The sequence below is a fragment of the Trifolium pratense genome, linkage group LG5 (assembly GCF_020283565.1).
Source record: "Trifolium pratense cultivar HEN17-A07 linkage group LG5, ARS_RC_1.1, whole genome shotgun sequence".
NCBI lineage: Eukaryota > Viridiplantae > Streptophyta > Magnoliopsida > Fabales > Fabaceae > Trifolium > Trifolium pratense.
Genome location: NC_060063.1, coordinates 5,656,814 through 5,673,436, shown reverse-complemented (window position 1 = coordinate 5,673,436; position 16,623 = coordinate 5,656,814). Strand labels below are relative to the sequence as shown.

General features: G+C 27.7%; 1 protein-coding gene across 1 annotated transcript; it reads right to left on the bottom strand.

The window, feature by feature from the left end:
* Positions 1-4,461: 4,461 nt before the first annotated feature.
* On the bottom strand, positions 4,462-16,281 carry LOC123885922 (probable pectinesterase 53). The gene is made up of 8 exons (XM_045935259.1): positions 16,204-16,281; positions 11,269-11,355; positions 10,333-10,535; positions 9,973-10,162; positions 9,590-9,793; positions 9,271-9,512; positions 9,014-9,179; positions 4,462-4,512 (listed from the first exon to the last, which is right to left on the bottom strand). The coding sequence occupies exons 1-8, from the start codon at positions 16,279-16,281 to the stop codon at positions 4,462-4,464; spliced, it is 1,221 nt and encodes a 406-aa protein (XP_045791215.1).
* Positions 16,282-16,623: the final 342 nt, after the last annotated feature.

Below are 16,623 nucleotides of genomic sequence, written 5' to 3'. Positions count from 1 at the left end.
AATGAAATTTTTACTATTAATGAATTTTTTTTTCTTACTCGAATACAGGTTGAAGAAATGGAGGCTAAAGATCAACAGGTTTTGTTCTTTTTCGTTGTTCCTCCTTACACCTAAGTGTTTATTTACTAACTTTGCAATACATTAACGCGCGTTTCGTTATCTCTATTTGAACGCGAAATGTTTCATTAATAGAGTGTTTATTTTTATTTTTTAAGGTGAACGGAGCTACTTCTTCGATGGAAATTGTGATGCAAAAGGTAAATTTCTATTGTGACGTTGAGATCCATCATGAAATAGAATTTTAAATAGAATATTGTGACTTCATAACATATTTTTCAAAGTTGGAGTTTAGATTTCAAGATTAAACTTTGTTTTCAAAGATTAAACTTTGAACATATGTTATAATTAAAATGAAGTTTGTTCCACTTTACCTAAGTTTTATTATGAGTTTGCTTTGGTTTGTGAAATCTCTTTTCATTACTTTTGTCTCTCATATTTTGGTATAATTTTTTTCTGTTTTTCACCTCCATTTTGTTTTGTATGTTGGAGATTGAAATTTAAGTGCATTGATTATATTGATTTCTCAATATTATAACATGTTCTTTTTATGACTATTGAATTATGAGTACTTTGATAAACTCATTGATTATTATTGTGGATTTTTTTTGTTAACATTTTTAAATGTTTTGCAAGGAAATTGATTATCATTGCTAACAATTGGCCACCATTGAGGGAAGAAAAATGCAAGGTGCTAAGATAAGCACAATGCAAGGTATTAGTATGTAATGTAAAGAGAACATGTTATTCAACTTAATATGCATTATTATAACCATGGGAGACATTTATTCTAACCATCTAAGACATTGATGAGGTATTGATTTGTTATTTGCCTAATTATATTCTACTATTCTACATATCAAGGACTGTTAAGGTGATAAAACATTTTAATATTTGATAATTCCTCTACTTTTTTTGTAGAGATAACATAGCGGATGTTAAGATGTGGGAGTCTTTGGCTACAAAGTTTATGGAATTTTGCAAGGATAGGAGTGACTTTTGCCCCATCATTGTCATCATCAAGAATGCACACTTGACACAAGCAGTTGGTAAGTGTCTAACGACATTAAAAAAAAGAACAGTATCATAGTCGTTTCTCTGCATTGTAAATTTTTTCACCACTTTTTATTTGGATATTTAGACAATTATCCTGTACAAGTATCAAATGCATGGAATGGTACAAGACTGCTTATTAATGAAGACATACCAGAAATCAATGACTTTAAGAAAGGGTTAATTCATTCAACTTATGCAAAGTGTTTATTAATATTATCCATTATTTCAAACATAATTAGTTTATACATCATATTATTATTCCTGCACTTTTCTCTGATTAGCCTTTTTATTAGTTCATTTACTGTTTATTAGTCTTAATTTTATTTTATTGAATTTTATGGTTTTAATTTCACTGAAGCATGATTCTCATTAGTTTAGTGCTGGACAAAAAGTCTCCTTACATAATTGTTGTTCATGGTCAAACAGGAGAAATATTTATAAGCTTAAAAAAATACATAAATCTCTACTAACTAGGATAAGCATTGTTTACACAAATCCAACTCATATTTGTAACCTTGATAAAAAAAAAGGAAATGCTTACATAAGTTTTTCACATATATAAATGTATTATTATAAACTAGAATTGAAATATGATGACATATATCGTAAAAATATGACTTTTATGATAAGATTGAAATTTCTCACATGATGTGAGTTGTTACGGTCAAAGTCTCACTCTAAAACATTTTTGCAGTATATACTACTCCTCTCTCCTACAACAGGAAAAATCAAAATTGATAACATCAGACTCCTTCTTGCTTAAAAAAACACATTTCACTCCTTCTCCTTCATGCTTAACGATAAAGAAATTAACAGTTTTAACTATTAATTTTATTTTAAATATTTATCATACACAAAAAATTTGTTCTTGATAAAACAATTTTAAAAAAAACTAATATACACATAAGTTAATAATATAAAAAGAAAGAATTATTTTATAAAAAGTTATTTTATAATATAAATTTTTTTGACAATATGTCGATGTCGTAATTAATATAATCCATCAATATACCTGCATGGGCCTATGGCCTAGCATAGGCTCAGATCAAGATATTTTTATAAGCCTATTTAGTTAAATAGCTCAGGTTGTAGGCCATTAAAAAAATATTTAACCTTCTAGGCCGGCCTATTTAAGTTAATATGAATAATATTTTTACTACTGTAATTATTTATATATTAAAATTTGTACTTTGATTAAATTATACATTTATTAACTTTTTCAGTAGCTTAAGTTCATTAATCTACATAAGTTTTTCACATATATAAATGTATTTTTATAAACTAGAATTGAAATATGATGACATATATAGTAAAAATATGCCTTTTATGATAAGATTAAAATTTCTCACATGATGTGAGTTGTTGTGGTTAAAGTCTCACTCCTCTCTCTTCTTGCTTATAAAAAAACACATTGCACCCCTTCTTCTTCATGTTTAACGATAAAGAAATTAACAATTTTAACTATTAAAAAAAATTAAAATGATCATATTTATCAATTAAGCAACAATATTTTGAATTTTTGTTTCAGTGATACGCTTTTTAATAAAGTAATTAAATTAATCATTGTGTCAATTAATTATAACACAACAATTTAAATCAACTAATTCTTTCTATTTATAAAATTAATTTCTTTGAACCTGTAAGTGTTAACTTTTGATTATCTTTAAAGTTAGCCTTGTTGTAGCAGAAGTTAAATTTTGATTTGCTTAACTGGTTTAGTGCTCTACCTATTTCAGCATTTCAATTGTGTTACAGAGAAAGGGAAGCAATAATTATCTCCTACCGAAGTTTATCAGCATGTTAAATTCTTTCGGTTCGTATAATCGCAGTACTCCCCATTGGCAAAAACGGAAATTCAAGGGGTAGAAAAGAAATGAGGGGGTCGGGAGAGAAATGATCTTGTTTATATACTTACATATAACATGTCAATTATTCCGTTAAAAAAATGTCCATTATTTAGGTTCTATTTGATTTAGTTCTAAAAAACTATTTTTAGTTTTTAAAATTTTGAAAAGATAAAACCTGTTTGATAATACAGTTTTGCAAAATTATTTTACAAAATTGTTGTCTATTTCTCTGTTTTAAAAACTATTCCCTCCGGTCCTTTTTATAAGGAACAATTTAGAAGAAAAAAAATTGATCCTTTTTATAAGAAATAATCTTTAAATTTATTGTTTATTGATTATTTAAACAATTCCACTTTTACCTTATTAAATTGTATCAAATGTAATGCATTTCAATGTTATTCATTAGTTAGAGTAACATATTCGCTATACACCAAAGGTTAGTTTTGGAATAGATTATAAAATTTTAGAATTTTTAATAAGAAAGATAAAATTTTTTGGTCCGTGTGTTTTTTCTAAATTGTTCCTTTAGGCTTAAAAAAATCTACATTGGTTTATAAAAAATTAAAACTCAACAAGTTTTGGTTTTGAACCACCTCAAATATTAATCTTTTGATGAATGTTAAGAATAAAATATTTTATTCAAGTATAAAAGGGAAAAGCCCACATGTTTAACTCTTCAATTGGGGATCGTTTTTTCTATTCTTAATGCACCCTTGACTTTTAAGCTTTGGATTCTTTAATTTTTTTCCTTTAGAAACATAAAACTGGTGCATTAGTTCTACAAGGTAATTTCTTCACAAAATATACATGTATATATTTGGTTCTACTCTAGATGTCATTATTATTAGTGATGCGTTGTTTTATATTATAACGTGAAAAAATACAATAGTAACAATTTTATAAATAATTTTATCTTTCTTTACATGGCATGTGCACCGGCTTATCCATCAAATCATTAAAATTTCTTCATAAAGAAATGATAAACTAAAGTGTTAAAAACCAATTTCCAAATAAAAGAAAACTACTAAAGTAAAATAGATATAAAATTGCGGCTCACAATAAAAATGAAAATACTTCCAATTATCTTTATATGAATCTCTCAAAATAAAATATTCAAAAGTTTGTATAAAATAATCTTAAAATCACTTAAAAAGATGACAAAATATATTTACATGAGCTACCATTTTTCATAAGTAAGGATGTAACAAAAGTGAAAATAGAAGCGTTTATCTCACACACACACACGCACTCACGCACGCACGCACGCACGCACGCACGCACGCGCGCGCGCACACACACACACATATACTTACATGAGCAACTATTTTTTATAGACTTCCCGAACAATAATGATGCAACAAAAGTACAAAATAGTCATGAGTAAAATTATCTTAAAGATATTAAGACCCAAAATAAAACAAAATCCACCATGGTATGACTTATGAGTTGAATTATTTTTTGTGAATTTCTTTAGTTAACAAGATATACTAAATAAAATTCATTAACCACTTACCAATGAATGAGATACATTCTCCAAACTTTCATTCAACACCTGATACAAGCACATGAGTATTACAAAATTTATGTTAGTATTAAAAAATTATAATATGCAAAGATGTGAGTGAGGTACACTTACTTTTGCATTTTCCAATTGTTGAGTGTCAATTGAATAGAAAGAAAATACAATGAGAAGCAAAATTGCATTGCATGAAGCCATAACACGTAAAGATTTTGAGCTTGAAATCTATGGCTTTGTAATTGTGCTTGCAAGAGAAGTGATTATATTTTAGAAGTGAAACTAATTGGTTGAAGAAATAGAAGTGATTATATAAGCACATGCATAACAAGAAGTGTTATAGCCTTAGACCCAGTGGCGTCTCCGAGTTTTATGAGGCTCTGTGCAAAATATAAAAGTGGCCCCTAAATAAAAAAAAATTAAAAAAATTATCGATTTAAATTGCATATAATATAAAAAAAACATTCTTGTAAACATATAAATTATCAATATTAAATCTTACATTAAATTAAATGGAACAAGAAATACAAAATAATTATCTTTGAATATAACGTCAAAAAGGAACATCATAATCTAAGATTAAATTTTATGCAAAGATTAAAATGGACTAGAACTATATTTACGAGTATAGATAACTAATATATTGATATATACTCATGATATTTATGAACATTAACAATATATAACTATTATTTTAGGGCCTAAAAATTAATCTATTAATATACATCTGATATTTTATAGGTGTAAATAATATATAAGTAATATTATAGGACCTTAAAATTTTGAGTTGAGGCCCTCAAAATTTTGAGGCCCTATGCCGTCGCACACCTCACACATGCATGCGAGCCTCCTCTGCTTAGACCTCAACTGTTCATCACCTCTCTTAATTAATTTTTCTACAAGAATGTATAAATTTGGATTTTTTATCTTTAAGGACGGACCCTCAAACCTCAATTTTCGTAAGCTCAAACCAAATAATTCAACCTAAAATTCCCTCATTTAAATTAATATTAATAAATGTAAAGATACTTAGAGATTCCTTAGAGATCAAAGTCGACACATCAAATTTTGATTTGCTTCTTTTTTGTTTTATAGGTAATTACTAATTTTGTAATATACATTGGAGTTACTAATTTTGGTTTTTTTGTTTTTTTTTTTTTTACAAAGATTACTAATTTTGGTTTAAAGTCACTTTTACACGGTTTTCTCATCTTAAAAATCAATTCAAAATTACTACTAATCCTTTGTGCCAAAAAAAAAAATCACTTCTAATCCTATAGCATAGTACTAATATTTTTATAGTAAACAGAAAAAGACTCATTTAACTAAAATCACAGTTCACATGATAAAAGTTGGAGAGATATTTAAAATATTATGTGTGTAGATTTGAACTTGCAATTTTCTACTTTTATTATTTAATGTATATGAGTTTCTCAACTATCTTCATAAGAAACCAAAATAAAGTAAAATAAACAAAAAATTTAAACAAGGGTAAAAACTCATTTAAGCAATAAATGCATCTTAATAGTATAATTTTTATTTATAAAGAGACGAATAATATATTCAAAATTTCTGTATATTGTTCTAAAATCATTTTTTTATTTCGCCAAAATTTCTCTTGTAATTGGAACTAGAACAAATGGAAATAGTAACTCCTCACATAATTTTTGTTTATCAATTCTACATATATAGTTTTCCCTTAAATACATGTATATGTTTTGGTCTTTGATGATGTGACATTGATTACATATGTAAGACACTATTATTTTTGGTTTGGTTTATACTTTGGTTTAAATGTCACTATTTTTTTCCTTCAAATGTCACTTTGGTTGCTACTAATTTTAGAATGTACAATGAAGTCTTATAAAATATTGAGATTAAAATCAATATAACATATAGTCTGAAATGGTGAGGTGGCTGGGAGACTGGCAGTTGGGGGCCGGAGAGGCTCTGCGTGGTGGAGAGAGGTGGCGATATATCGGTGCGCTAGGGTGGGAGGAGGGTGGGGCGGCGTGGAAGTGGTGCCGTCATAAAAATCCATTCAAAATTACTACTAATCCTTTTTGTACAAAAAAAATTACTTCTAATATTACAAAAAAAAAATCATATCAAAATTACTTCTAATCCTTTTTACTCCAAGTTTGTAAACTTGGATTTTTTTTCTTTAAGGACCGATCCCAACTCTCAATTTTTTCTTACATAATATTATTACCTAATAATTTATTTTTAAAAACCACTAAGTCAACATAAAATTCCCTCACTTAAATTAATATTAGTAAGTCTCAAAGTTGTACGTTGGTTTAAATGTCACACAATTTTCTTTCTCAAGTTGGCTTATAGGTTGCTACTAACATCAGAATATAAAATATTATGAAGAAGTCTTATAAAATATTGAGTTGTAAATCATTATAACATAGTCTTGTACAATAAAATTTATAGCTGTACAATATTTAACTATAGAATATCCTTTGAAACCATTTTTTTTATTAAGAAAATCCTGGAAAACATTTTTTGAATTTGAAGTACATTTGTACAAATAAAATCCCTTGAGAAATGTTTTATAGTGAATTATATATTTAGCTTCACTAGATTTTCTTTTTTATTTCCATCCAAAAAATAAACCACAATCATGAGATATTATTTTTTTGCTTAAATATGTCATTAGTCCCTGCAATTGTATCATATTTTGGTATTGGTCCTTACACTTTATTTTGTTTGGTTTTGGTCCTTGCACTTTAAAAAAGATTTGCTTTAGGTCCCTACCGTTAGCCAACTGTTTAAAAAACGTGAACAGTAACCGAGTGCCATGTGGCCCAATCATTTCATGTCATGTGGCACTGTAAAAGGATTATTTTTTATATTCAATTAAATAAAATAATTAAATTGATTATGTTTATTACATTATATAGGGAAAGTACTTTATAGTATCGGAGAAGTATCAGAAATTAATATTATTATTATCTAATTTCTGTTACACTTCATAATATCAGAGTATCAGACGAGTATCGATATCGAGTACGTATCGGACACGATACTTCACCATTTTTAAAGTATCGGGGCTTCACATCAGAAGACATATCTTTTTTTTTTTTTTTACATAAAGCATGGCCCGCGCTAGTTATTATAATTATTATTTGAGAAAAAATAATATGCACTAAAATAATTTTACACTGTCAACCAATACCAATCATGTTTTCCGCCACATCACCCTACTAAACCCCACTTTCTTAATATGATGTGGAAGAATGATTCATTCTTATTGGTTGTCAGTGTAAAATTAATTTACACTGACGGTGCGTATTCTTTAAACTCTTATTTTTACATAAGTTTGCATAATAAACACAGACAGACGCGAAACACGCCCTAGCTGACCGTTAGTACTTATTAATAATAATAATAATAATAATAATAATAATAATAATAACATCTTATAAAAAAATAATACCAAGCGTAAGTGTAACCGTAAGATTAAAAAGGAAAGAAAAAAAAAAAAAACCTGCTGTGTTTTATGTCTTCACTCTTCACATCGCCCCTTCATCGCCCCTTTAATTATTTTATTTATTTGCATTTAAAAAATAACTCTTTTATTGTGCCACGTGGCATGAAATGATTTGGCCACATGGCACTCCGTTACTTTTCACATTTTTTTAACAGTTGACTAACGTCAGGGACCTAAAGCAAATCTTTTTTAAAGTGCAAGGACCAAAACCAAACAAAAAAAAATGCAGGGACCAATACCAAAATATGATACAAGTGCAGGGACTAATGACATATTTAAGCCTTATTTTTTTTACCAAGACAATCATGAAATATTGATTTTTTTTTCACTAAGAGTTATATAATTTTGTATCATTGAAGTAAAATATGTATGTGTTTCATAAATATTACATAAAATTATAGGACTAAGTGTAACTTATTAGTAATGTATGAAACTTAAAATGGTATCATTAGTGCTACAAATTAACTTCAACAAGTTTCTCCCTTATGTGACATCATGAGTTTTTTTATTTTATTTTGACAATTTATGAGACATGAGTTATGTACCACACGTTATCCCTAAACCCAATATAGATTAGGTTTAATCCAATTATAGCAGTCTTACGACGTCGTCACCACCAAAAAGCCCCTTCTGGGTGGTTCTATAGCAGTCTTCTTCCGCCGTCAAGCACTACTCTACTACAATCCGATCTAGACCTTAATTAACCTCATATAGCCATAAATTACCATTTTACCTTCCACTAAAATGGGCTCATACATAACCAAACACTAGCCCAATAAATAGACATCCTAAATAATACATAAACATGCCAATTAATTAAATTAACATAAAATACCAAATTAATAAATTTGGGGCGTTACACTTATATTGAAAGAGATTTGTTCGACAATATAGATAATAAGTTGTCATTCAACGATTTCAAAACTTGAAACCGCGTAGTGAAAAATTGTAAAACATATATAAGTTATTTTTTTAGTACAATTTAATTTATATGTATATATAAATTAAAATATTGATTAAAAATGTGCACCCTTGGACCAGGGTCCGAGCACCACCACTGGTAATGAGCCAAGTCTCCCCATAAATGAAATGGACCCCGATAAATTCTTGGGCATCTTTGTCTGACAATCTCTGTATCCATGGAAGTCTTCCAGCAAAATTGGATCCAGGTCCAGTACACTTATATTCTGCGTAGAATACGCTCCTGCATTTATGCACAAAGAAATACATACAATAAGTCTTTTAGCATTGCATTTGCATAATTTGTATAAAGGCAAGGTATAGTTAGTACTAACAAGTGGTGGTCACCGTCGTCCATAGTGTCAACCCATCCTTGAGGGAGAACAAGATTGTCCATGTAGGTATAAGAGAAAATTACTCTCGAGTAATCTCCCCATGGTCTTCCCAAATAAACTTGACCACTCCCTATTACTTTGCTATTTAATATTGAAAATCCACTATCATCAGTTGTCAAACTTGAGCGCTTTTGAGCTGTGATAAAGCTTACATTTTGCGCTATGGAATTTATAGTGCAGCCCTGCATCAAGAAAACATGATTAAACAACAAACAAACATGATTAAGCAACAAATAATTTTTAAATGGAAGAATAATACCTGGTAAAGGGACCTCCCATTTCCAAAGATAAAATCAATGGTGCCTTGAATTTTGCAACCTTTGAAGTAGTGGAGGCCTTTATGATCGTACAACGTGTCTTGAAATCCATAGAAGTCGCTATTGTAAAAAGCACATTTGTTTCCAGAGACGCGAAGAGCAACAGCTTGATCATCCTTCGATCCAATACGTGGTGATGCAGTGTTCTGTTTTAATAAGAAAATTAATTTTGTGAGTAATCTTTATCATACTTTTAAGTTGAAAAAATTATAATAGAATAATAAAAGCTTAGGAAAAAAACATAAAATATAATAGCATATTAAAAGCTTAAAAAAACTAAAGGGTATCTTTTATTGATACTATGTTTATTCGTTTTTTTTATTACCTCAAATACAATGTTGATAGCTATGAAATAATCTGCATCTACTGCAACTGTTGCACTCTTGAAGGTCGCCAATGGTTCGCCATCACTTCCAATGGTAGATGATCTATCATTTCCGGTAATAATTGGTTTCTTCGTTGCATCCCCTAAGAATGTTATGAAATCCAAATCTCGAGGGATCACAATTTTCTCCCTAAAACAATTAATCATCACAAATTAGAAAACTTCATGGATTAAATTAAACTCTGCATATCTTAGTTTTCTAGAATTCCAACAATTACAATTGGAAAAAATAATGAGAGTAACAGTTTTTGTAACTTAAACAAAAAAAAATACATAATACTTTATATTAAATTTTGATACCTGTAAAGACCGGGCGCAATGAAAACAACTACTCTTCTGCTGTTGGGTGCTGGAATGCTGTTGATAGCTTCAGTAATGGTCATGAAATCACCACTACCATTTGGGTTAACATTAATAGTCACCTTGTCATTCTCCGCTTGCCTCAGCTTCCAATCAAGACTTTGTTCGATGTCAGGGCCGGTCCCGAATATTATTTGGAAGTCCTATTTGAAAATTAAAAATAGATCTTTAATAAAAAATACAATTTTTTTAAAAGTTATTCTCTATTTGAATCGTAAATAACATAAAAAATAGTAATCATAGTAAATAACATCTAAAAGCGACATATTTTAATCAATAACATTAAAATACATCTTCAATTTAATATCATTATCAACTTACGGTTCCTTTGAGAAAAAAAACTTTCTTGAAATATTAGTTTCTTTTTTTACAATCAACCGCAAGTTACTTATAAAATTAAGAGTGTATCTATTAATTTTTTTTAGTACTAAAATATTTTTAGTAGTAACAAAGTCATTATTTTTTTACATATATAAATTTTTTAATAGACCGATATAAACAATTTGAGGCCCCTAAATGTTTGAGGCCCTGTGCAGCCACAGGGCCGGCCCTGTCCGATGACATCCATCGCATTCCATTTTCTTACATTTTCCTGGTTGCATGTTATTGAGTTTTCAAAATCAAAATTAACGAGTTTGAATTCAATGGCTAAATTTACTGCAAATTCATTCTCGTACAATGCAATTTTTAATGATGTTGGAGATTGTTAAGGTTCATTTTTAATCTGGTCTTGATGTTTAATTTTATTCTTGATTTTGAATTTTGCAGAATGGATTCAAATTCTTCAATGCATGAGAAAATACTCAATCTATTTGAATGTAATCTTTTAAGTACATTTGCTTTCTAAATATCTAAACTTCTCAATTAAATGAATACCTGTGAGTTCTGCACTTCTGCTTTGATTTTGGGCAGGTTGGATTCAGCTTGATCTAAAGGCACTCCTTGTCCCTCAAGTGTCTTAACCTGCATAATACACAACAACAAAGGATGCAAAAGTTAAGCCAAAATGAATCAGTACATTCAAACAGGGCCCGGTTCCGACATTCTGGAGGTCCAGGACAAATAATTATAAGGGTCCCTAATAATTTTTTTTTTGTTAAATTTTTTTATTTTTTTTAAAAGAACATCATCTATTTAAATTGAAAATAACATATAGTAAAATAAATATGTTTTTTATTTTAAAAATTGCAATTTAAAAAAAAAAATGAAAATAACATCAATAATATAAAAAATGTCATATTCTAATCAATAACAACAAAATACACCTTAAAAAAATGATAGTATTTTTGGTCTTGAAAAAAAACTTATGGTTTTTTTTAATAAAAATTGCAACTTAATTTTAAAAATGAATTATTTATTTTCAAAGAAATAACAAAATATAATTTATTTTTTTTAAAAAAAAAATAGTAAAATTATTTGTAAGCTATAGAGTTCTATTTATAAAATACTCATTATTATTTTATAAAAGGAAACAATTTTTGTCATATTCAATACGAACTATAAATAATATTAAATTAAAATACGAACTAGCATTTGTGGTATTAAATAAATAAAATATTTGTTTTTTTTTAATTGCAAAGGTTACAACACAGATTTCATAAATAGAATAGAACCCCACAAAACTATATCACATACAAGAAACATAGGACAAAAAATAAGAACCAACAAGAGCTTTATCCACTATCCCTAGAAAAACATAGAAAAACAAGAGAGCAAATAACTATAGAAAAAGTCATAGAAAAACAAAGGCGCAGCAAATGGTGGTGACTACTACTATTTAATTGACATGAAAAAGGGCCCGCATTTGAAATTAAATGCAGTTCACATGATAAAAGTTGGAGAAATATTTGAAATATTATACGTATAGATTTGAAATTACAATTTTCTATTTTTATCACCTATGCATGAGTTTTGCAACTATCTTCATGAAAAACCTAATTTTTAACATTTTCCTAATTTTTTATTTATAAAGAGAATAAGAGCCTGTTTGATTTACTTTTTAAAAACTGTTTTTTAGCAATTACACTTAGTTTAAAAATATGTTTGTAGCAAAATGTTTTTAAAACATAGCATGAAAACTGATTTACTATAAATAATTTTTTTTCATTTTCTCATTTCTAAAACAATTTTAAAAAATAGGACTATCAAACAGATTTTATTTTGTTTTGTTTCTTGAAAAGTGTTTTAAGAAGTTGATTTACAAAACATGAGTACTTAGAAAAAAAGAAACCAAAAACTAAAACACAATCAAACAAGCCCTAAATGTTCTACAATCAAATGTTACTTTGGAACATGGCATGAGCTGTACTATGACAATAGTTGTGACATGTCTTGTGCCTAATAATTAATAAATTTTTTTGGCTTTCTCCAAAATCTGACTTTATAAAATATTGAGCTATATTTGTCAAAAAAAAAAATATTGAGCTATACATCATTATAACATACTTCATCCGTCCCAAATTATAAGAGAAAAAATCCTTTTTTTTTTGTCCTAAATTATAAGAAAAAAAACCATTTTCAAGAATGTTTTTTTTTCCTTATTCTCATAAAATTAAATGTAAATTGGATTTAAACAACCAATAAAAATTATTTTTACATCTTCCTATGCAACTTATTTCAAGGAAAACCCATAAAAAAAAATTTCAAATTATCATGTTTTACTTTTTCTTAATAAATGTGATTTATTTCGCTTATAGTTTGGGATGGAGGAGTAGTCTTGTACAATAAAATTTATAGCCGTACAATATTTAACTATAGAATATCCTTGAAACCATTTTTTTTTGTTAAGAAAATCCTGGAAAACATTTTCTGAATTTGAAGTACATTATTTGAACGATAAAATCCCTTGACAAAATGTTTTATAGTGAATTATATATTTAGCTTCACTTGATTTTCTTTTTTATTTCCATACAAAATATAAACTACAATCATGAGATATTGATTTTTTGTTTTTGACTAAGACAATCATGAAATATTGATATTTTTTTTATTAAGAGTTGTATAATTTGATATCATTATAGCAAAATATATATATGAGACATGACCCTTATGAGACATGACATAAGTTTTTTTTTTTAAGGAAACATGACATAAGTTATCTGCCACACTTTATTCCTAAACATATATATATAGATTAGCTTTAATAATCCAATTATAAGCACATAATTTGATTTCACATTAAGAAATGTTGTTCTAGAACTTTTTTAGATCTATTAAATTTTGGGTTAACATTAGGTTCATAAATTTTTTTTGTTAATTTTTTTTGCATATATTTAAAAGAACATCATCTATTTAAATTGAAAATAACATATAGCCGTTCTAATACATTTGGAGCTCCCAGATAAATTGGATAAAGAAGCATTTTAAAGGTAAATAAATTTAGTAAAATTAATATGTTTTTTATTTAAAAAAATGCAATTTTTAAAAGAGAGTAACTTTTAAAAAAAAAATTAAAACAACATCAATAATATAAAAAATGTCATATTCTAATCAATAACAACAAAATACACCTTAAAAGAATGATAGTATTGTTAGTCGTGTAAAAAAAACTTATGGTTTTTTAATAAAAATTGCAACTTAATTTTAAAAATGAATTATTTATTTTCAAAGAAATAACAAAATATAGTTTTTTTTAAAAAAAATAGTAAAATTATTTGTAAGCTATAGAGTTCTATTTATAAAATACTCGTTTTTTTATAAAAGAAAACAATTTTTCTCATATTCAATACGAACTATAAATAATATTAAATTAAAATTAACTATATTTATTATGAATTGATCTCTTAAAATAAAATAAAAAACTAGCATAGGTAGGATATGAACCTACCACCCTAAACATTGGCACTTAGCAGCCATGCGCACACCACTAGACCACTCAACACTTCATCAGAAGTTTTCACCAAAACATTTACTTAACTAATAACTGTGATCATGGACTTGAAAAAAATTTTTGAGGCCCCAATATTTTGGAGACCCTGAACTGGGGGCTTGGTTGCCCTGACCCAAAACCGAGCCTGCATTCAAATTGTTAATTTTATACATATTTGCACTTTGAAATTAGCATTTTGCCTCCGTCCACATTCTCGCGGATCTCCACAATTGATGCAGGGATCCATTAACATAAAAAAAAGTTATCAAATATATTCTTTGTGTCTATGAGAGAGTAAAAAGCATTAACACAAAGACATTTGACGTGGCAGGGGTGGCCTAGGGGGAATATCTATTGAGATTAGCAGACCTGACCCCACTTCATTAAAATTTTGCTATCAACTAAACATATGTTTTTTTGACTTAATCAATTAAACATATGTTATTTTATATTATTATTTATAAATTAGTTTTCCTCAATTCAGTAACTCAATTCAGAAAATTGATTTTTCCTCTCCTATATATTATCATTATGTGCACTCATCTAAATAAATTGTTCATTTGAATTTCTACTTCTCAACTCACTGAAATTTACTCCTGAGGCTTTATATATAGCCAATAAAGAAAGAGTAGTGAGAGATTTTTCTTTTACTTATTTAATTTTTTTTTTTTGAGCAACAGAAAATTTATTAACTAGTACTCATCATAAATAACATAAGGCATGTTATGAGAGCCAAACATAGTACTCCTAAGGCATGTTATTTAATTATTTAATTACATTTGAGTAACTTTATTTATTTACTTATAAATTACATTGCCTTTTTAAAAAAAGTCTTTTAGGCTAAAAGTCTTTATTTATTTACTTATAAATTACATTACATTGCCTTTTAGATTTTAATTAGATCATACAATAAAGCTATTTCATAAAATAATAATATAGGGCCCGCATTCGGAGACTAAATTTGAAAGTCAATAAATAATATTCCTTACTCCCTCTCTTAGTAGTTAGTTAGTTGTACTAAAAAATTATTTGTTATTTTAGCGTATGTTTGTATAAGACCATTTCCAATGATATAGTATCTATTGGATATTTATGGTACTTATTATGTACTATCATTGGAGCACAACACATTTTAGTATCAAATAGGTATCACTTCTCAAATAAGTACTCTCTCTCATAGTACATAATAGAATTTGTGGGACTCATTTATAAAGATGTAGAGTTATTGATGACATGTGGAGTTATTTGTGGGACTCGTTTAGAATTTTTTAAGAGGTGCTGAGTTGAAGAGATTGAGTGCTTACTGTATTATGTACTATTATTAAAAAATTATAAATAAGTGATATGTACACGCGGGACCCACTTAGGCACTCAAAATTAGATTTCTCCATTGTGGATGCTCTAACGGTCAACTCCCCACACTACTAATTAATCAGAAGTAAACATAACTTTTCGTAGTAATAAGATAAAATATAATAGTAAATTAAGTATGGGGTATCACATTATTTCAGTCATAATTTGAACTCAATTATGTTTTAATAATCCATCTTTAAATAAAAGTCATTAGTCACTAGAATCTATCTAAGTGGTTAATTTCAGATATACACTTTATTAAATTTCTACTTTTAGCTAGCTTAATATGTGTCATAACTTTCCGTTATTATTTAATGTTGTGGTTAATTCATAGATCAATAATCAACAAACAATAACTGTACGATTATAGATCATTAGATCAAGAAGTTAAGGAAAATTAGATATTATTTTTTAAAAACTTGAAGTGATTATAAGATCAAAACTTGAAAATTAGGGTGCACTTAAATTGAAAAAATTTATAATAATAATTCAAAAATGGAATAGACATTGGATATATAAGTAGATGCTTAAGAAAGAAAGAAAAAAATTCAATTTTTTTTATCAAAGTTTGGTTCATATAGCTAGCTAACCTCATAAGGTGGTGGAGAAGAAGAGTAACTATCTCCAGCAGCAGAAATCACAATAATGAAGAAGAGTAGCATTGCCATCGGTAGAGGAGGAGAAAACAGATGGAACGAAGGAAAATAAGAAGAGAATTTGTTGATATTATGTTTATGTCAAATGTAGAATGAAAGAGGTATATATAGAAGTTTTCGTAATAGCTATCATTATCATGTAGGACCATTCATATATTTTATTCATATCAACTAACATGAATGTGTAATATATGATTTGGAATAAATATGTTGCATGTTGCAGTGAATTATTTTAATTAACAACAATTACACTGTTCTAACTTCACTATGCATTAAATCACTATATTTGGTCTAGTGGTGAGGGGTTTGAGCAATACGTTATAAGTCTTGAGTTCGATTTTCAGCTCATTGTAA

Coding starts and splice junctions, on each gene's coding strand:
- LOC123885922 (XM_045935259.1), bottom strand. CDS start 16,281: ATGGCAATGCTACTCTTCTTCATTATTGTGATTTCTGCTGCTGGAGAT. Junction 11,356..16,203: donor CTTCTCCACCACCTTATGAG/GTTAGCTAGCTA, acceptor TGTATTATGCAG/GTTAAGACACTTGAGGGACA. Junction 10,163..10,332: donor ATTGCGCCCGGTCTTTACAG/GTATCAAAATTT, acceptor TAATTGTTTTAG/GGAGAAAATTGTGATCCCTC.